We start from the raw sequence: 16,734 nt of genomic DNA, 5'->3' as shown, positions 1-16,734 counted from the left end.
GCACCGACAACTTACCTTTGGGTCACATTTTGACGGAAGAGCATTCCCTTCAAAATCCTTGCTCTTTTTACTGCATTTCTTCAGCAGAAAAGATGACAGAAATTCCAGAGGTTTGTCCTGAAAAATCCCCCCACCCCCCCAAAAAAATGTTCTATTTAAACATCCATCTGAAGTACAGGTGAGCAAAGTGCAGTGAAAAAAGAATACTACTTATTTGGTTTTCTTTTCTTTTTTTTTTAGGACAGTTTTGACTTTTTATGTAGTTAATTCATATCCCCCAGAAAAATAAAGACGCTGCTTTTTTCGAGTCAGTCAATGGGACTTTCTGCCTAATCACCTCTGCAATCCAGGAGGTACTCTAGGGTCTCTACCGGTGTCCCAAGCCGACTGGGTGGCAGCTGGGAGCGGCATCTCTCGAGGCCTAAGGGGTCCCTGTGGCCATCCCTGCCTTTCTATGGGCAGAGCTCCTGTGGGCCGGTTGGGGAGGGCACTGCCAGGCTGAGTCCTCGGGAAGGACTTTCCTGCTCCATTCAGCGGGGCTGGCCCAGGCACCCGGAGCAGAGAGATGATGAATGAGAAGAGAGCAAGTGAGCAAGGACTGGGAGAATTCACGCGCAAAGTCCAGTTGCTCCAGCGGGAGAGAAGGCTCCAGATTCCCCCAGGACACCCAAGACCCCGGCGCTGGGATGGCCTCAGTGTCCTCACGCCCCCTTCCCTCCTTGTCCCCACCTAGGTCCCGCTGCCCCCCGAGGGGAGCTGCCTTCTCAGGCCCCTGCTAGCCTGGCTGTCATCCTGGGCAACCCTGGCCCGGGGGCTGCCTCCACTGGGCGGGCCTCGGAGATTCACGCCAGAGGACGGGCTTCAGGCCTCTCCACCCACCCCAATCGGATTGCCACTTCGCTTTTTCTGAGCTTTGGTGTCTCCTTCCCTCCTCCCACTCTGTCCCAGGCCCCTTTTGCCCTTCATCTTTTTATACCCAGTTCCATGCCTTTTCAGTTCGTCCTCACACTGTTCATTGATTTAACTGTTGGATAATGTTTGTGTGAAATGCAAAGCTACCAGCATATTTTTTTTTAAAGAAGTCACTTCTGACGGAGATTAAACACCATAAACGGTGCAGGATACAATCCACTGTAAATGAGCTCTTCGTTTGCTCTTCTGGGTCCCTCATGCATTTTGACCCCAGAGTCTCTCCATGGCCGTTTTCAGAAATGGATGTAATTTCCCCAAGGAATTTTGCCCCAAAAGGGATAAACTGGCCCAAACAATAATAATAATAACAACTAATAATGGGGCAGACAACGGTAGCTCAGTGGCAGAGTTCTTGCCTGCCATGCCAGAGACCTGGGTTTGATTCCCAGAGCCTGCCCATGCCAAAAAAAAAAAACACAAAAAAATTTTTTAAAAACCTAATAATGCAAACTCTAAAATATATGTAAATGTGGGGGTCTTTGTGCTTTGCTTTCTTTAAAGAAACACTCACAGAATTTTCTCTTGACAGCTCCACGAGTCCGTCTGCCAGGACGTGGGCAGTCTCTTGAATCTCCAGAATGCTGGCCACGCTCATGCTGTCAAACATAAACTGCCCTGTGAATACAAGGCCACATGCTCTGACATTTTTGTAAGAGCTGCGAGCAAGAAGGAAACAGTGGGTGGGCCACGGTGGCCCAGCAGGCAAGAATGCTTGCCTGCCATGCCAGAGGACCTGGGTTCGATTCCCGGTGCCTGCCCATGTAAAAAAAAAAAAAAAAAGAAGGAAACGCTCAATCCTCACAGTTGCTTTCCTGTGAGTAAAAATGTAAAGAACAAGAATAAATATCCTCTTCTGCCATGAGGATTATCTACCATGATTTAAAAAAAAAAAAAGGTCAAAAGCAACCAAAAGTGCAACATATTAAAAGTACCCACCAAGAAAGAAAGAAAAAATACCCACCCAGACAACAGTAAGATTGAATGAAATTTCAATACAGAAGAAATGTTTTAAGCAAAAAGGAGCCTGAAACATTTAACGTTTAGGTTCTCAAGCCCACCCCAAATTCCTCCACACAGCCCTTCATCGTTGTGCTCAATTTATAAATATTTTAAGTTCACGAGACTTACATAGAAACACGCACACAGAAACGTTATTTAGTTTTCTTTTACATTTTGAACAACATGCATTTATAGGAAAATAATTTTCTCCTATTTGAGTTTTCGTTGCTTACGTGTATTTCAACAAAACATTTCAATCACTAAAAAGTTTATCGTCCCACCTTTCCCTAGAAACCTTAATCTCTATGAACTAGGAGAAATAAGTTATCACCTGTTTATAGCCTTGTCGCTATTTTGAAATCTTGAACACTCACTAAATGGATCGAGTCTGTAGTATGTAAAAACAAGAACCTGCGTCCCACTGTTGGAGGCGTTTATGTGAAGAGACAGAGATCACATATTGACAGAATCCCTGTGCACACACACCTGTGCTACAGCTCGTGTGTCTAACACACCTTAAGTAAAGACCAGAGCAGACAAAGAGACAAAGGGAAAGCAGTCATCGTTAAATATCTAACAGATAGTACTGTCACAATTATATATTATATAATATTTTATAGTATAGAGTGATTTGGGTGATACAGTGTTTTAGTCAGATGGCAGAGTTAGGGGGAAATTAAATAAGTAGTTGAAGATGAGGGGAAAACCTATTTGCCTAGATGGCAAAAATACTTCATTTTAAATAATGAACTGACTTAGGGGAAAATCCACGGCTGAGACAGGAAATTGTTTCCAGAAGACTGTCATGCGGATGCAATCATGGGGTTGGAATGGAAATGGGAAAATAGGTTCAGCGACATGGGAGAGTATCAACAAAGGACCACAGAGCCCATCACCAAATCCCATTTTTCGGTTCCCCCAAGCGTTGTCATACGAATCCCTGAAGTATGACAAGGCATTGGGGGAACCACTGAAGTGATGGGCGCTGTCACCTGAGAATTACTGTTTGGGGGCAACTTTTAGAGCAAACCAGGGCTCTCTGGCTCAGCCAACACTGAATTTTGTCTCGGTCAGTGGCTGCCTCACACAGGGTTTAATAATATGGTAAAATGTGGAAACAAGAACTAGCTGCAGCATTTCGAACCTGATTTGAGCTCCGTGGGTATTTGCTATGTTTGAAAGGAGCTGCGGACGACAGAGGACATAAAGTCCTGTGGAGGGGCTGCAGAGTTCGCTGCCCTTGCAGAACTCCTAAGTGGAATCACCCTGGGAGGCAGCCACCGCCCGCAAGAGGAGCCGCGCGCTGCTCTCACCGATCAGCCGGCCGCAGACCTTCCTCTGCAGCTCCTGCAGCAGCGGGCCCAGCTGTCTTCTCACCGCCTGCAAGGTGTCCTCCAGGGAGTCCGTGAAGCTGCACCAGAACTGCAGCTTGGGTTCGCAGAAGTAGAGGGTGGGGGGTGGTCCTTCCCCCAGTGGCCCCAGCCAGCTGCCAAGAACTGACATCAGGTTCTCCTGTTACTATCGCAGAATTGAGCCCAGGGGCAGGGTTTGTTCAAACGCATCATCATATTTATAACGGATTTATTATCCTTTCTCACCAGAAGACAAAAAACACCCAGAGTCTGCTCTCAAAGGCGGAATCACAAATTCCAAAAGGAATTTCAAGTTTCAAGGGTCGACCTACTCTTTGAAGGACCAGGGTGGGCATATGTGAGATAAAAAATTTAAACAGCTGCTGGGTTGTACGGTGGGAAGCAGAGCAGGCAGCTAAATAGGACACTGCTGCTTTCTCTTTACACGTCAAAGGAGAAAATACGAGAAAACCGCACTGGGCCTGGCTTCCCCGTAGCATCAACTGCGAATCAGCCTCGCAGCCTCACCCCTTATGTCCAGCCACTGCCTCGCTCCAGTGTCCCTGTGTGACTGTGGTGGGTGCTAATGGACATTTCTTTCCTTGACAATCAATTCATCTGAGTGATATGATGGCTTATTAAATTTTGTTTTCTGTCCTGAGTGCAGAGAAAGCCTTATGTGCTTTCTTCCCCCAGCCTTACTGAGAGATGAGTGAAAAGCTTTATGAAACTATCTTTTAGGAGGAGGCTAGGGAAGAGAAGAGGTCAGCAGGAGGGAGGGGAAGAGAAGGAAAAGGAAAAGGGCTGTTCTATGTTGCCAAAAGCATCCTGGACCACAGCCTCTCTCGGCAGGGCCAAAGGCTGCTATGGAAAATAAAATTAACAAGAGACTTCTTCAAAATTACATTACGTAAATTGTTAGTCTACTCTAACACTTGATCTTAGCCAAAAAAGGCCAAGACCGATGTTAGTCTACTCTTAATGAAAGGTTATAAAAGTTTTTCTTAACCATCTGAGTACTTTGTCTAAAAGATAAAAATTTTTTGGCATATCAGAGTAAGATCCTTGTAATGTTTATGTTGACCTTATCAGCCTTTGTTTCAGAAGACAAGTCTTCTCACTCTTAAAGGAAAGCTGTTGCAAAAGATTTGTTCTCTCACCTTATAAAAATAAAGTGCTAAAATAGTTTAATATATAACCTTAAAGTGTTTATGAAGTATTACAATAATTGAGAGATTTTTTTTATCCTTCTGTTAGCTAAATTTTCAAGGGTAAAATGTTATTCATATATTTAGAAACTGTTTCTATCCTAACACTAAAAGCTCTTACCACAATCACATTTACTACTAAGCTTTAACTTTTATTTATAAATTCTAAAATGCTTTGCTGTTTGTATAACCTAATAGTTCCCTAAAACTTTAAATATCTACATAACACCTAAAACTCAAAGTTAAAGGTTCTCCAGCTCTAAAAGTCAGCATTATCCCATACAGCAACACATAAATGATGCTAATCAAGTTAGGACTAAGATAGATATAATACTGTTTACATTCTAAAACGTTAACTTCTGTGAAAGACCAAAAGCAGAGCCAAAGTATTTTAAGCAAAAAATAAAAATATAATTTGCAAAGTCCCTTAAACTAAAAAACAAACAAACAAACAAAATCCCACGAAATATTGGACCTCCCCACCTGGGGAATTCTTTTTATCCTTTTAAGCAACAAGGGCTCCCAATTTAATAAGTCAAAGTCCTGCCCCAGGGACTTTAGTGCAAAAAGCAAGACTAATTGTCCTCACCTGAGCTCTAAAACTAGAAAAAGGGAAAACACTACCTTTCGCCTGTGTCCTGCATGTTCACGCAGCAGTGTAGAAAAATCGAAGCTTTCTTTCAACTACACACCAGCAAGAAACATTCAATTTCTTAAATGCTGGGCTCTTACCAACAAAAAATAGCAGTAATTCATTGCCCTGGCCATCAAAAATAATACCAACATTTCCCAAGGGAATAATTGGTCAACACAGCAGCTAAAGCCACAGCCGAATCAATCAAACCCCTTCTAAGCCTCATTCCTTTACCTAGCACATGCACCCCTTCTGCCCCAGTAAAGCAGGAAGGAGCCACCCAGCCAAAATACGCCCTTGGAACGGAAAGATGGCCATTCCTTTCCCTCTTCCCTGGTCTCACTTGGCTAATGCATCTCCTCGGCCTTCTCACTTCTATCCTCCTGCTATTAATGGGCCTTTGCACCTTTAAGCTTCTCACCAACTTGATTTCTCCCAGACTCGACTTTCATGCCAACCAATGCTGATGTGAAGACTTTCAGCTGTTCCAACCGTCCCTCTGGGCTCCTCAACTTACATGAGGTGGCCGGAGAGCTCCACAGCCATCAGGCAGGGCCTATACCCCCAGAGAAGCCAGAAGCAGCTACAGAAGACAGACCCTCATCCCTCAGCACCCCTTAAGATTAAGGGGCGGGAACTCTCTGAGGGGGGAATTTGAGGCAGGATAGAACAGGGAGGGAGGGGAGAGGGAAAAGAATAAACAGTGAAGGAGCCCTAGAACAGGGACGGTCAGTCACGGTCAGTGGACCCTGCGTCAGCACCGACACCCTGCCTGGGGGCTGCCCACTCAAGGGAATCACCCAGTGACAGCGACCCATCTGAGGCAAAAGGACCCCCACCTGAGTGAGTCATCTACAGAGAAGGGTGGACCCAACAGACCCACCCAAATGCACTGTCTACCACCCAGCACCACCCTGGGGAGAGGGGATGGGAGGAGAAAGAGCCCTGAACAAGGAAGGGGGAGGGAAATAAGTCAAGCTAATCTATAAAAGCAAGTGGCCCACACTGCCTCCTGCCTCTCGCTTCCAGCTTTACTTGCGAGAGGGCCCAGGTTTGATTTCTTTGTATGTGTACTTAACAATTTTCTCACCTACTTGCTCTAAAACAAACAAAAAACTACATTAGGTCAACGGGATTTTCGTTACACCTTTTCCTTTACAAGTTTCAAAATCATTCCAGTTTCCCCCCAGTCTCTAAAGGCCCTTGGCAACTGGGGTTGGAGAAGCAAGGCTTTAAGTGGAGAGTCCCTGGCTCTCAGCTCTGTCCGGGAGGAGACAGTGGAGTTTTAGGGGGGAAAATGATCAGCTAACCACAGCAAAGTAATTTGGTTCTCGCCTTGGCCAGCCACTGTTTCATTTTGACCCAGGATTTGTAGCTTTAATATTGAAATGGGAGTTTGCATTCAGGTGTCTTTGGTTTTGACTATTTTCCCCCTCAGATAAGGCTACTGAAATGGAACTGAAGGGAGCCCCTTCTGCCATCTTTGTAGTGCTTTCATTTTTCCAAATGAAACCATAACGTATTGGGTATATTTTATTAAGTCTTTTAAAGGTTTTCTTTATCTTTAATATTTCTCTTGAACAGAAACTATAAATCTGCTCTCAGCTGTTAAAGATGTTTTCAACAGAGTTTTTGCAAAGGATAGTTTGAAGCAAATGTTTGCAATGAATGATCGCCCTTTAAGCAAAAGACTGAGTGACATGAGATTAAGTAGCTTGGGAAGAGCTGGCACTCTTTCAACAAAGCAGTGAGAGGCAGGAATGGGTGCCGGGAAAGACCAAAATGAATCACTGCGCTTTCCTTGGTTGGTTTGTCCCGGGCTTGGTGCAAGGCGGTGCAGCAGTCGGGGTCCCCACCCACTTACTGTGATGGTAGGAGCCAGCGGCAATCCCCATGGGGGCTGTGAATAAGGTGCCGGTCAGTTGAGACAGCTGAGAAAGGATTTCCATTCCAGCCTCTGCACAGCCAAAAACACTTTCATTAGTTTACTCACAAGTTGGCATGGAACTGCTGCATATTACTAGGTCACTAGCAGTTCTCTTCCTCATGCCAGATCCCTCCCTGGAGTACCCTGTTAAACATTTTATCATTTAAAAAACATTTATAATTTTAAAAGATACAAAAATCATTTAAAATGCTGACACCCAGACACTTCACTTATAAGGACAAAGCAACAGGGTGGGAAGAGAGAGGGCAAGAATTTCTACCTGGTCTTGTGTTCGAATTTGGAAAACTCAACCCAAAGAAAAAGGGAATTCTTTGTGTATTTTTAAAACATTCTGCCTCAAAGCATGTCTCTTTCAAAGAGAACAGATTTAAATGTGGTAAGTACAATGGAATACAATGGTCAGAATTGAGTGTGGGGTAAAGTCCACCCCCTCTGTGGCATAGCAGAAGCATTTGGAACAAAATGCATATAATGGGTTGTGTATTTATAGTGGGGCGTGAATTTTAATTCTCTGTTGTCCAGGAATAAAATTACCCCAAGGCCCTTTGATGGTGCTCAGAACAGGCCAGGAGGCTGCCCTTGCTTACTGGTGTCCAATGTTTTCAGAAAGTTTCCTAACCAACTTTGTAAACATTTCTCTGTTCTCAGAAAAGGTTGGATGTCCTCTTTCCACAGGGCCCTCTCACAAGTAGTGGGAAGGACACTGGGCTCAGAGTTGGGAGACCTGGAGTAAAGTCCCCGGTTTGCCGTTGTCTGGGCGTGGGGATTTTCAGGGCGTCAGCACCCTCCTCGGTGAAATATTGGGGTCAACTCGGTGGACTCTGCGTCACCTCCTGGACGGCGCATTGGACCTTCGTTTATGAAACTGTCTACAGGAGTTTAGCGGGTAGATGGCTTTCAGCCTCAAGTCCTAGAACACGAGGTTCCAACCGGATTGAACAACCAAGGAAAACATCCTTTTATATCATTTAGTCTCACAAAACAGAGGCAGGGCAGGCTCAGGGCAGCTCAGCAAAGTCACCAGCATCCTGTGTTCTTTCCTTCTCTCTGCTCTGCCATTTTCAGCACTGGTCCTGGAGGCTCGTTAAAATGCAGACTGTGGTGCCTGAGGTTGGGTGGGGCTGGAGATTCGGGGCTCCCCCCACCCCCCAGTCCGATGGCTGCCAGCAGCCCCTGTGGCACTGCCTCACTGCTCATGATTAGGGGGCAGAGAGAAAACTTCTCCCCCAGCGAAGGGAGAGCAGCCCTTCCTTTGGGCCTGATCAGGCCAGCTCAGTCCTGAGTCCACCTCTGGACCAGCATCCCAACAGGCACAGAGTGGCCTTGGGTTCTTACTGGGGACACACCCTGGAGCTGGGAAGGAGCTGGCACCCAGAGACCCCCAGGCACCCTGCCTGGGCAGGGTGGACCCCCGAACAGTTGGGGTTCTGATAAGGAAGACCAGTGAGGGAGTCCTGACTCAACCTGTTTATGACAGGTGTGGGGCGTGAGCTTTGCACAGCTTCTGGTCTCAGTCACCAGCACAAACGCACGGCCTCTCATTTCTACCATTCATTTGTTCAGCAAACCCTGACACATGCCTGTGTGCCCAGCACTCTCCTGGCAATGGAGAGGGGTCTCGCATTTAATGACACATAGTATGCACTTCTAATACAGTGTCATAAGCAGTGTGTAGCAGCACTGAAATGGGAGCAATTATCTGAAGATAAGAAAAGATGTGTGAGCCTGAGGTCACAGATGTGTCACTAAGGGAGGAAGCATGGAATCTGTGGTCTGCTCCTCAGCTTTGCAGGCTCCAAAACCGTTTTGCTTATACCTTAAGAATGAGTTAGTCTTTTGACAATAGACTCACAATGAGCCAACTCACAGGAGACTGATATATAAACCGTAATGCTACCTTATTAATTTACCATTTAAAAATATGCAACCAAGGGGGAGGAGACTTTAAAGTTCTCCACCCAGCACATTCTTTCCTTTCAGCGAAATCTACTTAAGAAGACAAAATTGCAGGAACGCAGGGCAAAGTGAGTCACTGTGTCCTTGGAAAGTCCACTTCCACAATAGTGGATAACACCAGTTGAAGTCCTGGGCCCAGGCAGATGGCCTCCCCAACCCCTGTCCCTCCGGCCCCTTTCATCTATGTCACTCTTTCTGAGAGATAAAGCCCAACTACAGAAATACTACACCAGCAATACATTTTAGTTTTTGTGCTCAGCCCTGAGCCTCTGGCTTATGGGTTATCATTTCTAATGGTGCAGCTGAACCGGACAGGGAAGGACAGACACATCGGCGCCTCGTGTTTGCCAACACTGACATTGGCACCAGGTGTTGAAGGATGTCCACATTTTGCTGAATGTGCAAGGACTGCGGGACAGTGGAAGAGAAGAGGACGCCAGCAAAGACTCAGGTGTCCAGGTACAGGGCTCTGCATGTGCAGAAGCTTGGAGATAAATGAAGAAACAACTCGGCTTGTTCAGGAACCAGCTAGGAGAGTGAAGGAGAGGCAGCGGGGCATGAGGGCCGAGGGGGCGCCTCTGGGGACGGAGAGCACTGCTCGCCCGGTTGGGGGCTGCCGCGAAACCACAGCGGGTGAGGCTGGAGAGGGGACCGCTGGGCGTGGGCGCATGGAGGCCACTGATGGCCTCGCCAAGGGCAGTCTCAATGGAGACAGCGAGACCGTTTGGAGTAGCTGGAGGAGAGAATGGGGGGTGGGCAGGGGTGACATCAGTGAAGAGCAGCCACTCTCAAAGTGTGGTCCATGGGCCAGCAGCATCACCCTCACTAGGGAACTTGTCAGAAATGCAGGTTCTCGGGCCCACACACACACTCCTGAGCCAGGAGCCCCGGGGTGCAGCCAGCCACGGGTATTTTAACAAGGCCTGCAGGGGAAGCAAACACACACTGGCTCTGGGCCGCCTGCCACAGATGACTCGGAAAGGGCTGAGCAAAGGTGCCCTGTCCTTCTGCATTGAGCCCCTGCTGTGATGGGAAGGATCCGATAAGTGGGGAGCTTAGGTATGGGAGCAGGGCCTGGAGAAGGTGAAAGGCCAAGGGACAGAGTCAAATAGAGTAGCTGACCTTTGGCATGGGTAGGGTGTCCCTTCCATCATAAGGGAGGGGAAGATAGAATGAAGGTAGGCACCAGCGAGAGGTGGGTTGGGGGCACGAGGGATCAGGGAGCTTCCATGTGGTTACATAATCTCAGGGAAGCAAGAAGGGAAGTCAAATCCAAAACAGAGGCTCAAGGAGAGCAAAGGGGGAAGGCATGAAACAGTCATCACCCACAGCGGGAAATGAATTTACCAAAGAGGCCACTTGCTGTTGTAATCCTGTTGGATACTGGGGCCATCAAAGTGAAGTGTTGCAGACCAGAAGGGTTGTCCCACTTTCCCCAGCAGCCACCAGCTATGGTAGTGTGGGCAGGAATACAGGGTGTGGACAGCTGGGTGAAACCAGCATTGGGAGTTAACCAGGTGAGTTGGGATTTAGCCAGAGACCAGGAAGTTGGGATTCTCTGCAAGGCAGAGATCAAATGACGGGCCACTAAATCCACATTGATCAAGGAAGAAACCACAGATGAAGGGATAGAGTGAAAAAGTGGGAGGGTGTGGCCCCCAGGTCCTCAGGCAAAGAATTGCTGGAGTGGGAGTATCTGGGGTGGATGGATGGAACCATTTGGAAGTGGTCCTCCGAGAGCTTGCCATCCAGACTTCAGAGGTCACACAGCTGCTGGAGACAGCATGTTCAGGGGAGGCCAGCAGGGCGGGCGGGAAGCAGGGTGGAATGGGAGACTTGGGTCTGAGGAGCAGGGCCTTTGGTAGTTCATCCAGGTGGATTCTGCAGTGCACAAGAATCTCAAGGATGATTTTAGAGCTCAAAACAGTGGTGGGCAATCTACTGTATGGGGCCAATAAGTTACACTTGAGACAATTTGTAAGTCACCAAATCTACTGTTCTTTCCCCCTTCTTGTCCTTCTTCTCTCTGCTTTTTTTTTTTTTTTTTTTTTACATGGGCAGGCACCAGGAATCGAACCCGGGTCCTCTGGCATGGCAGGCAAGCATCCTTGCCTGCTGAGCCACCGTGGCCCGCCCTTCTCTCTGCTTTTTGATACTTCTTTTTCTTTTCACCAGTTAAAAATTTTGCCTTTCTCTCTAAAGAGTAATTTTAGTTCATCGAGGAAAACTCTACACAACTACTGTTATACTCGGTATAGAGCCTTTCAAACCCTCATATATATGCACCCCGCCCCCAAACATGCATTTTAAACAATGAGATCACATTGTCCATGTTTCCTGCAACCTACTCTTTGAAAACTGATTTCAAAGGTAGAAAATTTCATATTCATCTAGAAAAAGGTGCTGTTAATATTTTGACTTTTTTTCCTAGAATTTTCCATGCGTGCTTTTTTTTTTACAACGTTAAGATTATATAATTGAGTGACTATAAAAATAAATTTTACCAAATTATTTTACCAAATACTATGTATTTCATTTTTTGTGTGTGTGAAAGCCCTTCCATCCTTTGTTTTCCCTTCCACTAGATGAAGTTGCCAGGGGCATGCTTTGCATGTATTGAATAGTCAGTAAAATATGAGGACTCAAGAAAACTAAAATTTCACAATCCCTAAGGAGTGGGTAATAAGAAATAGTTGGAGTAAATTTAATTTCACAATCCCTCTGCCCTGCTCTGCTTGGTAAAAAGTACAGCCCATGAAGGCAGAGCTTTTATTTAAGGGCTCTATTAAGAGTAAATTTGACTTAATGTTTCTGGAGATTTCCTTCAAGGAGCTGAAATCAACTTTGCCTCATAGTGGTTGATTCTAGGCAGCCAGTCACTAAAAATTCTATCAGCAGCCAGGCCCCACTGAAGATAGCAAAGTGAGGTGCTTTACAGCTCCATCTTCTACAGAGGCTTTGAACAACCAGTAAGAAGTAGCAGAAACATCTTTCTCAAAGCTCCATAAAACAGTTAAAGGATTACGGAAATAGGGCAAGTGCTGAATCAAGAAAAAGGCTACTTAAAAAGAGTAGCATCTCCTGGCACCCTGGTTAGCCCCTCTCTCACCCCTCAGTGCAGAGCCACCCTCTGTTTCCAGTGCAGATCTCTGGTCCTGGTTTCAGAAGGAGCAGAGTAACTCTCCTGCACATGTTGGGAGCATATAATATCGGGCTCCAAACAGTAATTAATCTAGCAGGTTGGTGGGAAAAAAAATCTGGCTCCAACTATCTGGTGATTCACCATCCCAGAACTTGCCCTGCATGTTGAATGTGGCTCACCAAGCTCTTCTACAGGACGCTGAGGGAGAGCAGTCAAGTCATGCTTCTGGGGTAAGGGAGTGCTGGCTGTAGGACATACAGCACAGTGCCCAAGACCATCAATAAATAGTTTCCTAGGGAAGGGAAGGGAAGGAGGATGTGCTCGTTTGAAAGAATGCATGTGTCCTAGAAAAAAACATGTTTTAATTCTAATCCCATTTTGTAAAGGCAGTCATTTCTTCTAATCCCTATTCAGTACTGTATGTTGGAAACTTTAATTAGATTATCTCCATGGAGATGTGACTCACTCAAGGGTGGGTGTTAAACTGGATTGGGTGGAGATATGTCTCCACCCATTCCAGGTGGGTCTTGATTACTTTATTGGAATCCTATAAAACAGGAAACATTTTGGAGAAACATTCGGAGAGAGCAGAGAAGAATGACAGAGCCACGAGAAAGTCACAACAGAGAACGCTGCAGAATCACAAAGCAGAGTCCACCTGCCAGTGACTTTTGGAGGTGAAGAAGGAAAACACCTACCAGGGAGATGGAGAAGAGGCTAGCAGATGATGCCATGTTCGCCATATGCCCTTCCACATGAGAGACAAACCCTGACAATGCTCGCCATGTGCCTTTCCACTTGAGAGAGAAATCTTGAACTTCATCAGCCTTCTTGAATCAAGGTATCTTTTCCTGGATGCCTTACATTGGACATTTCTATAGACTTGCTTTAATTGGGACATTTCCATGGCCTAAAAACTGTTAACTTGCAACTTATTAAATTCCCCCTTTTAAAAGCCATTCCATTTCTGGTATATTGCATTCTGGCAACTAGAAAACTAGAACAGGGGATAGTTGGAACCATGTAAATTGGGTGGATTGCTAGGGTCACATGTGCATGCTCAAGGCAAGACACATGAGCCAAAAGGATCACAGTGGCTTCTATGCTTTGGTCTGGAGCTATTCTCTAAACTCATTATAGGGATAAGCTCTGAAGAACAGCACTTGCACAGGTCAATCTGCAAACACTGAGTAAGGTGTTTTCTTTATTCCTTCCTCTTTTTTGTATCAGCTAACTTCTGAAATTCAAGAAAAGCTCTGCTATAAGACTAGCTGGATTCAAGTTTAAGGAACAAATATCTCAGAGTCTAAATTACAGCAGTAGCACATTAAAATATCAAAATGTACAGTTTTCAACAGAAGGTTGTAACACATACACAGAAATGGGAAGTAATGGCCCAGGCAAAGGAGAAGAATAGGGTATTGGAAACATAAATAAGGAGGACTAGACCTGAGACATACCATACCAAGACTTAAAAAAAAATTGTCCTAAATATGCTCAAAGAGGTAAAGTAAAACATGGACAAAGAACTAAAGGAAATTAAGAAAATGATAGATGAACACCAAGAAAATATTAATATAAAGGTGGATATAATGAAAATGAACCAAACAGACCAGAAGGCCACCATAGTAGAAATTTAAACTTTCCTAGAGGGGTTCAATAGTAGATTGGACATGGCAAAAGAAAGAATCAGAGAGCTTGAAGATAAGGAAGTTGAAATCATCTAGTCTGAGAAGGAGAAAAAGGAATGAATGAAGAAAAGTGAACAAAGCCTCAGGAACGTGTGGGACACCATCAAATGTACCAAACGCATTGTAGGAGTCCTGGAAGAAGAAAGAGAGAAAGGGGCAGAGAGAATAGTCAAAGAAATAATATCTGAAAACATCAAAAATTTAATGAAAGACATGAACATACACATCCAAATCCTCAGTGAACTCCAAACAGGTTAGATCAACTAGATCTCCATAATAGTATATATGATCAAATTCTCAATTGCCAAAGATAGAGAATTCAGAAAACCAAAAGAGCAAAGCAACATAGATAGGAGTCTCAATAAGATTAAGTGTCAATTTATCATTGGAAACCATGGAGGCAAGAAGGCAAGGGAATGACACATTTAAAGTGCTGACAGCAAAAAATTACCACCCAAGAATTCTATATCCAGCAAAACTATCTTTCAAAAACAAGAGCAGGATTAAGACATTCCCTGATAAAAGTTGAGGGAATTTGTCACCACTAGACTGGCCCTACAGGAGATTCTAAGGAGAGTTCTACAGGTTGAAAGGAAAAGACAATTGACAATAGATCAAAGCCACATGGAGAAATAAGGATCTCTGGGGAAAGTAACAACACAGGTAAATATAAGTGCCAATACCATTATATTTTTGGTTTGTAATTCCACTGTTTACTTTCTAAAGGCTCTAAAAAGCAAATACATAAAATAATAAATCAGTGATTTTGGACTCATAATATATAAACATGTAATTTGTAACAAGAACTACACGAAGTTGGGGGGATAGAGGGATAGAGGAGTTAATTTGGTATCAAAGCAAGTGAGAATATAATAAATTTAGGGTGTTAAATTTAAGTTACATTTAAGCCTCATGGTAACTTCAAAGAAAATACTGGAGAATATGTATGTTTATAGAGATAGAAATTGGTGTACAGGTGCCAGGAGTAGGGAATAGGGAAATGCAGGTAATAGGGTTGCAGGGTTTCTCTTTGGGGAGAGAGGGAAGTTTTAGTGATGGAAGGTAGTGACAGTACTGCAATATTCTTAGTGTGACTAATCTCATTGCACGGTATGCCTGGGACTGGTTAAGATGGGAAAGTCTATGTTGTATATATGTTCCCGCAATTAAAAAAGAGAGAGAAAAGGCAGCTAAAGAGACAATGGCAAAGGTAATACATGATTCTGGATGGACTCTAGCAAGGGAGAAGAGGCTCAATGTTAAATTTCTTGAACTTGATAACTGCACTTAAGGTGGTTATATAAGTGAATATTCTGTTCTTAAGAAGTGTGCATGGCAGGATTAGGCTTTCAGGAAGCAAGTGGTATACAACATACACTCAAGGGTTCAGGAGGTAGACTGAGGGATAGACAGATGAAAAGACACAGATAGATAGATATAGGTAGATGGAAGGGAGGGAAGGAGGGAAGGAGGGAGGGAGGGAGGGAGGGAGAAAGGAAGGAAGGAAGGAAGGAAGGAAGGAAGGAAGGAAGGAAGGAAGGAAGGAAACAATGGAAAATGTGGCAAAATGTTAAAATTGGTGGATCTGGTATTTGAGGGGTAGATGGAGATATGCTGGTTTTCTCTGTATGGGGTTTGTATTATTTTTCTAACTGTCCTGTAAGTTTGAAGGCATTTAAAAATAAAAAGTCTATAGCAACCTCAAGGGTCTTCAACAAAACTCATCTTTGCAAAGCCCCTCACCGATTTAAATATTTCAATATTATTTAAGTATATTATGATTAGTGTTATGATCAAATATTTATGTTACTTTGGGATTCACAAGTCCTGGAGGTTAGGTTAGGTAAGGCACCGTTATCTAATTTTCAGGTAAGGAAACAGAGACCCTCAAGCTTGTCTCAAGTGCCAGGAGTGGGATTCAAGCCCAGGTCCCTGGTATCTCGTGGGCTGTGAACACTGCGGGCTCCCAGCAGCAGGGGGCATTTTCTCAGGCTGAACCACTGAGTTTCTCATGGTGGTTAGTCACCATCCCCCGTACTCAGCAGGCTGAAATAGCTTGCATTCCAGAGTAGGTAAAAACAATGCTGCGCGGGCAGCCACTATGACCACTGCCCCTGCCCCTTCCCTGTCCACAAACATCTGGGCAGATGAAGTATAAAGAGAGAAATAAATAGGAGTAAGAGCAGAGCACCTGTCTGCGACACTTCCCCAATTCACAAACTATCATCGGGTGTGGCCTCGCTCTCTCTAAGGTGTCTCCAAGGCTGACCTGATGCCGCCAGGGGCACGAAGAGGTCCACATGACCCCCTTCTTCTGCAGTGGCCACAGAGCTTCCCAACTTCTCCCAGAAGTCTCTCACCTCCGGCCTCAGCAAATTTTTAATTCCGATTTTATAGCCTGGAGAAAAATCCAAATGTTCTGTTAGTTTGAAACACTGTCATGCCCCAAGGCAGGTATTTATCATGCAGCCAAAAACACTAGAAGTACCCCAGACCATGCCACAAGCCCTGTGGGCACCTCTGTGTCTGGGCTACTCTGCAGTGGGGTCACACACAATGACACTGTGTGCTTGGGACATCGTGTCTCAGAAGGGGAGCCCCTCGTGGCCCATGGTGGCTGAGAGGTCGATGTCCTGGGGTCACTGGAAAGAAAGCCAAACAAAATAAGATGCTTCTTGTGTTAGCCAAGTTTCTCTAGAGAGACCGAACCAACAGGAGAAACCCATAACATGAGATTTATAAAGGTGTCTCATGCAACCATGGAAGTGGAAGAGTCCAAAATCCACAGGACAGGCTGTGAGGATGGCAGCTCCAATGAAGGGTCTGGATGAA

The 16,734-nt window shown here is 45.1% G+C and overlaps 1 protein-coding gene across 1 annotated transcript in view; it reads right to left on the bottom strand.

Annotated features, from left to right (window-relative positions):
* The window catches only part of ECT2L (epithelial cell transforming 2 like), a 73,173-nt gene that overhangs the window by 23,512 nt on the left and 32,927 nt on the right, over positions 1–16,734 (bottom strand). Inside the window, exons 8-12 of the mRNA XM_077143310.1 lie at positions 16,172–16,300; positions 7,030–7,122; positions 3,285–3,467; positions 1,484–1,587; positions 16–117 (exon numbers count right to left, since the gene is read on the bottom strand). Of these exons, the coding sequence (XP_076999425.1) occupies positions 16–117; positions 1,484–1,587; positions 3,285–3,467; positions 7,030–7,122; positions 16,172–16,300 (611 nt within the window). The remainder of the gene's footprint in view (positions 1–15; positions 118–1,483; positions 1,588–3,284; positions 3,468–7,029; positions 7,123–16,171; positions 16,301–16,734) is intronic.

The sequence above is a fragment of the Tamandua tetradactyla genome, chromosome 25 (assembly GCF_023851605.1).
Source record: "Tamandua tetradactyla isolate mTamTet1 chromosome 25, mTamTet1.pri, whole genome shotgun sequence".
In the NCBI taxonomy this organism is placed as follows: Eukaryota; Metazoa; Chordata; class Mammalia; order Pilosa; family Myrmecophagidae; genus Tamandua; species Tamandua tetradactyla.
The sequence above is the reverse complement of the archived record's forward strand: the minus strand, read 5'-3'. Positions and strand labels throughout refer to the sequence as shown.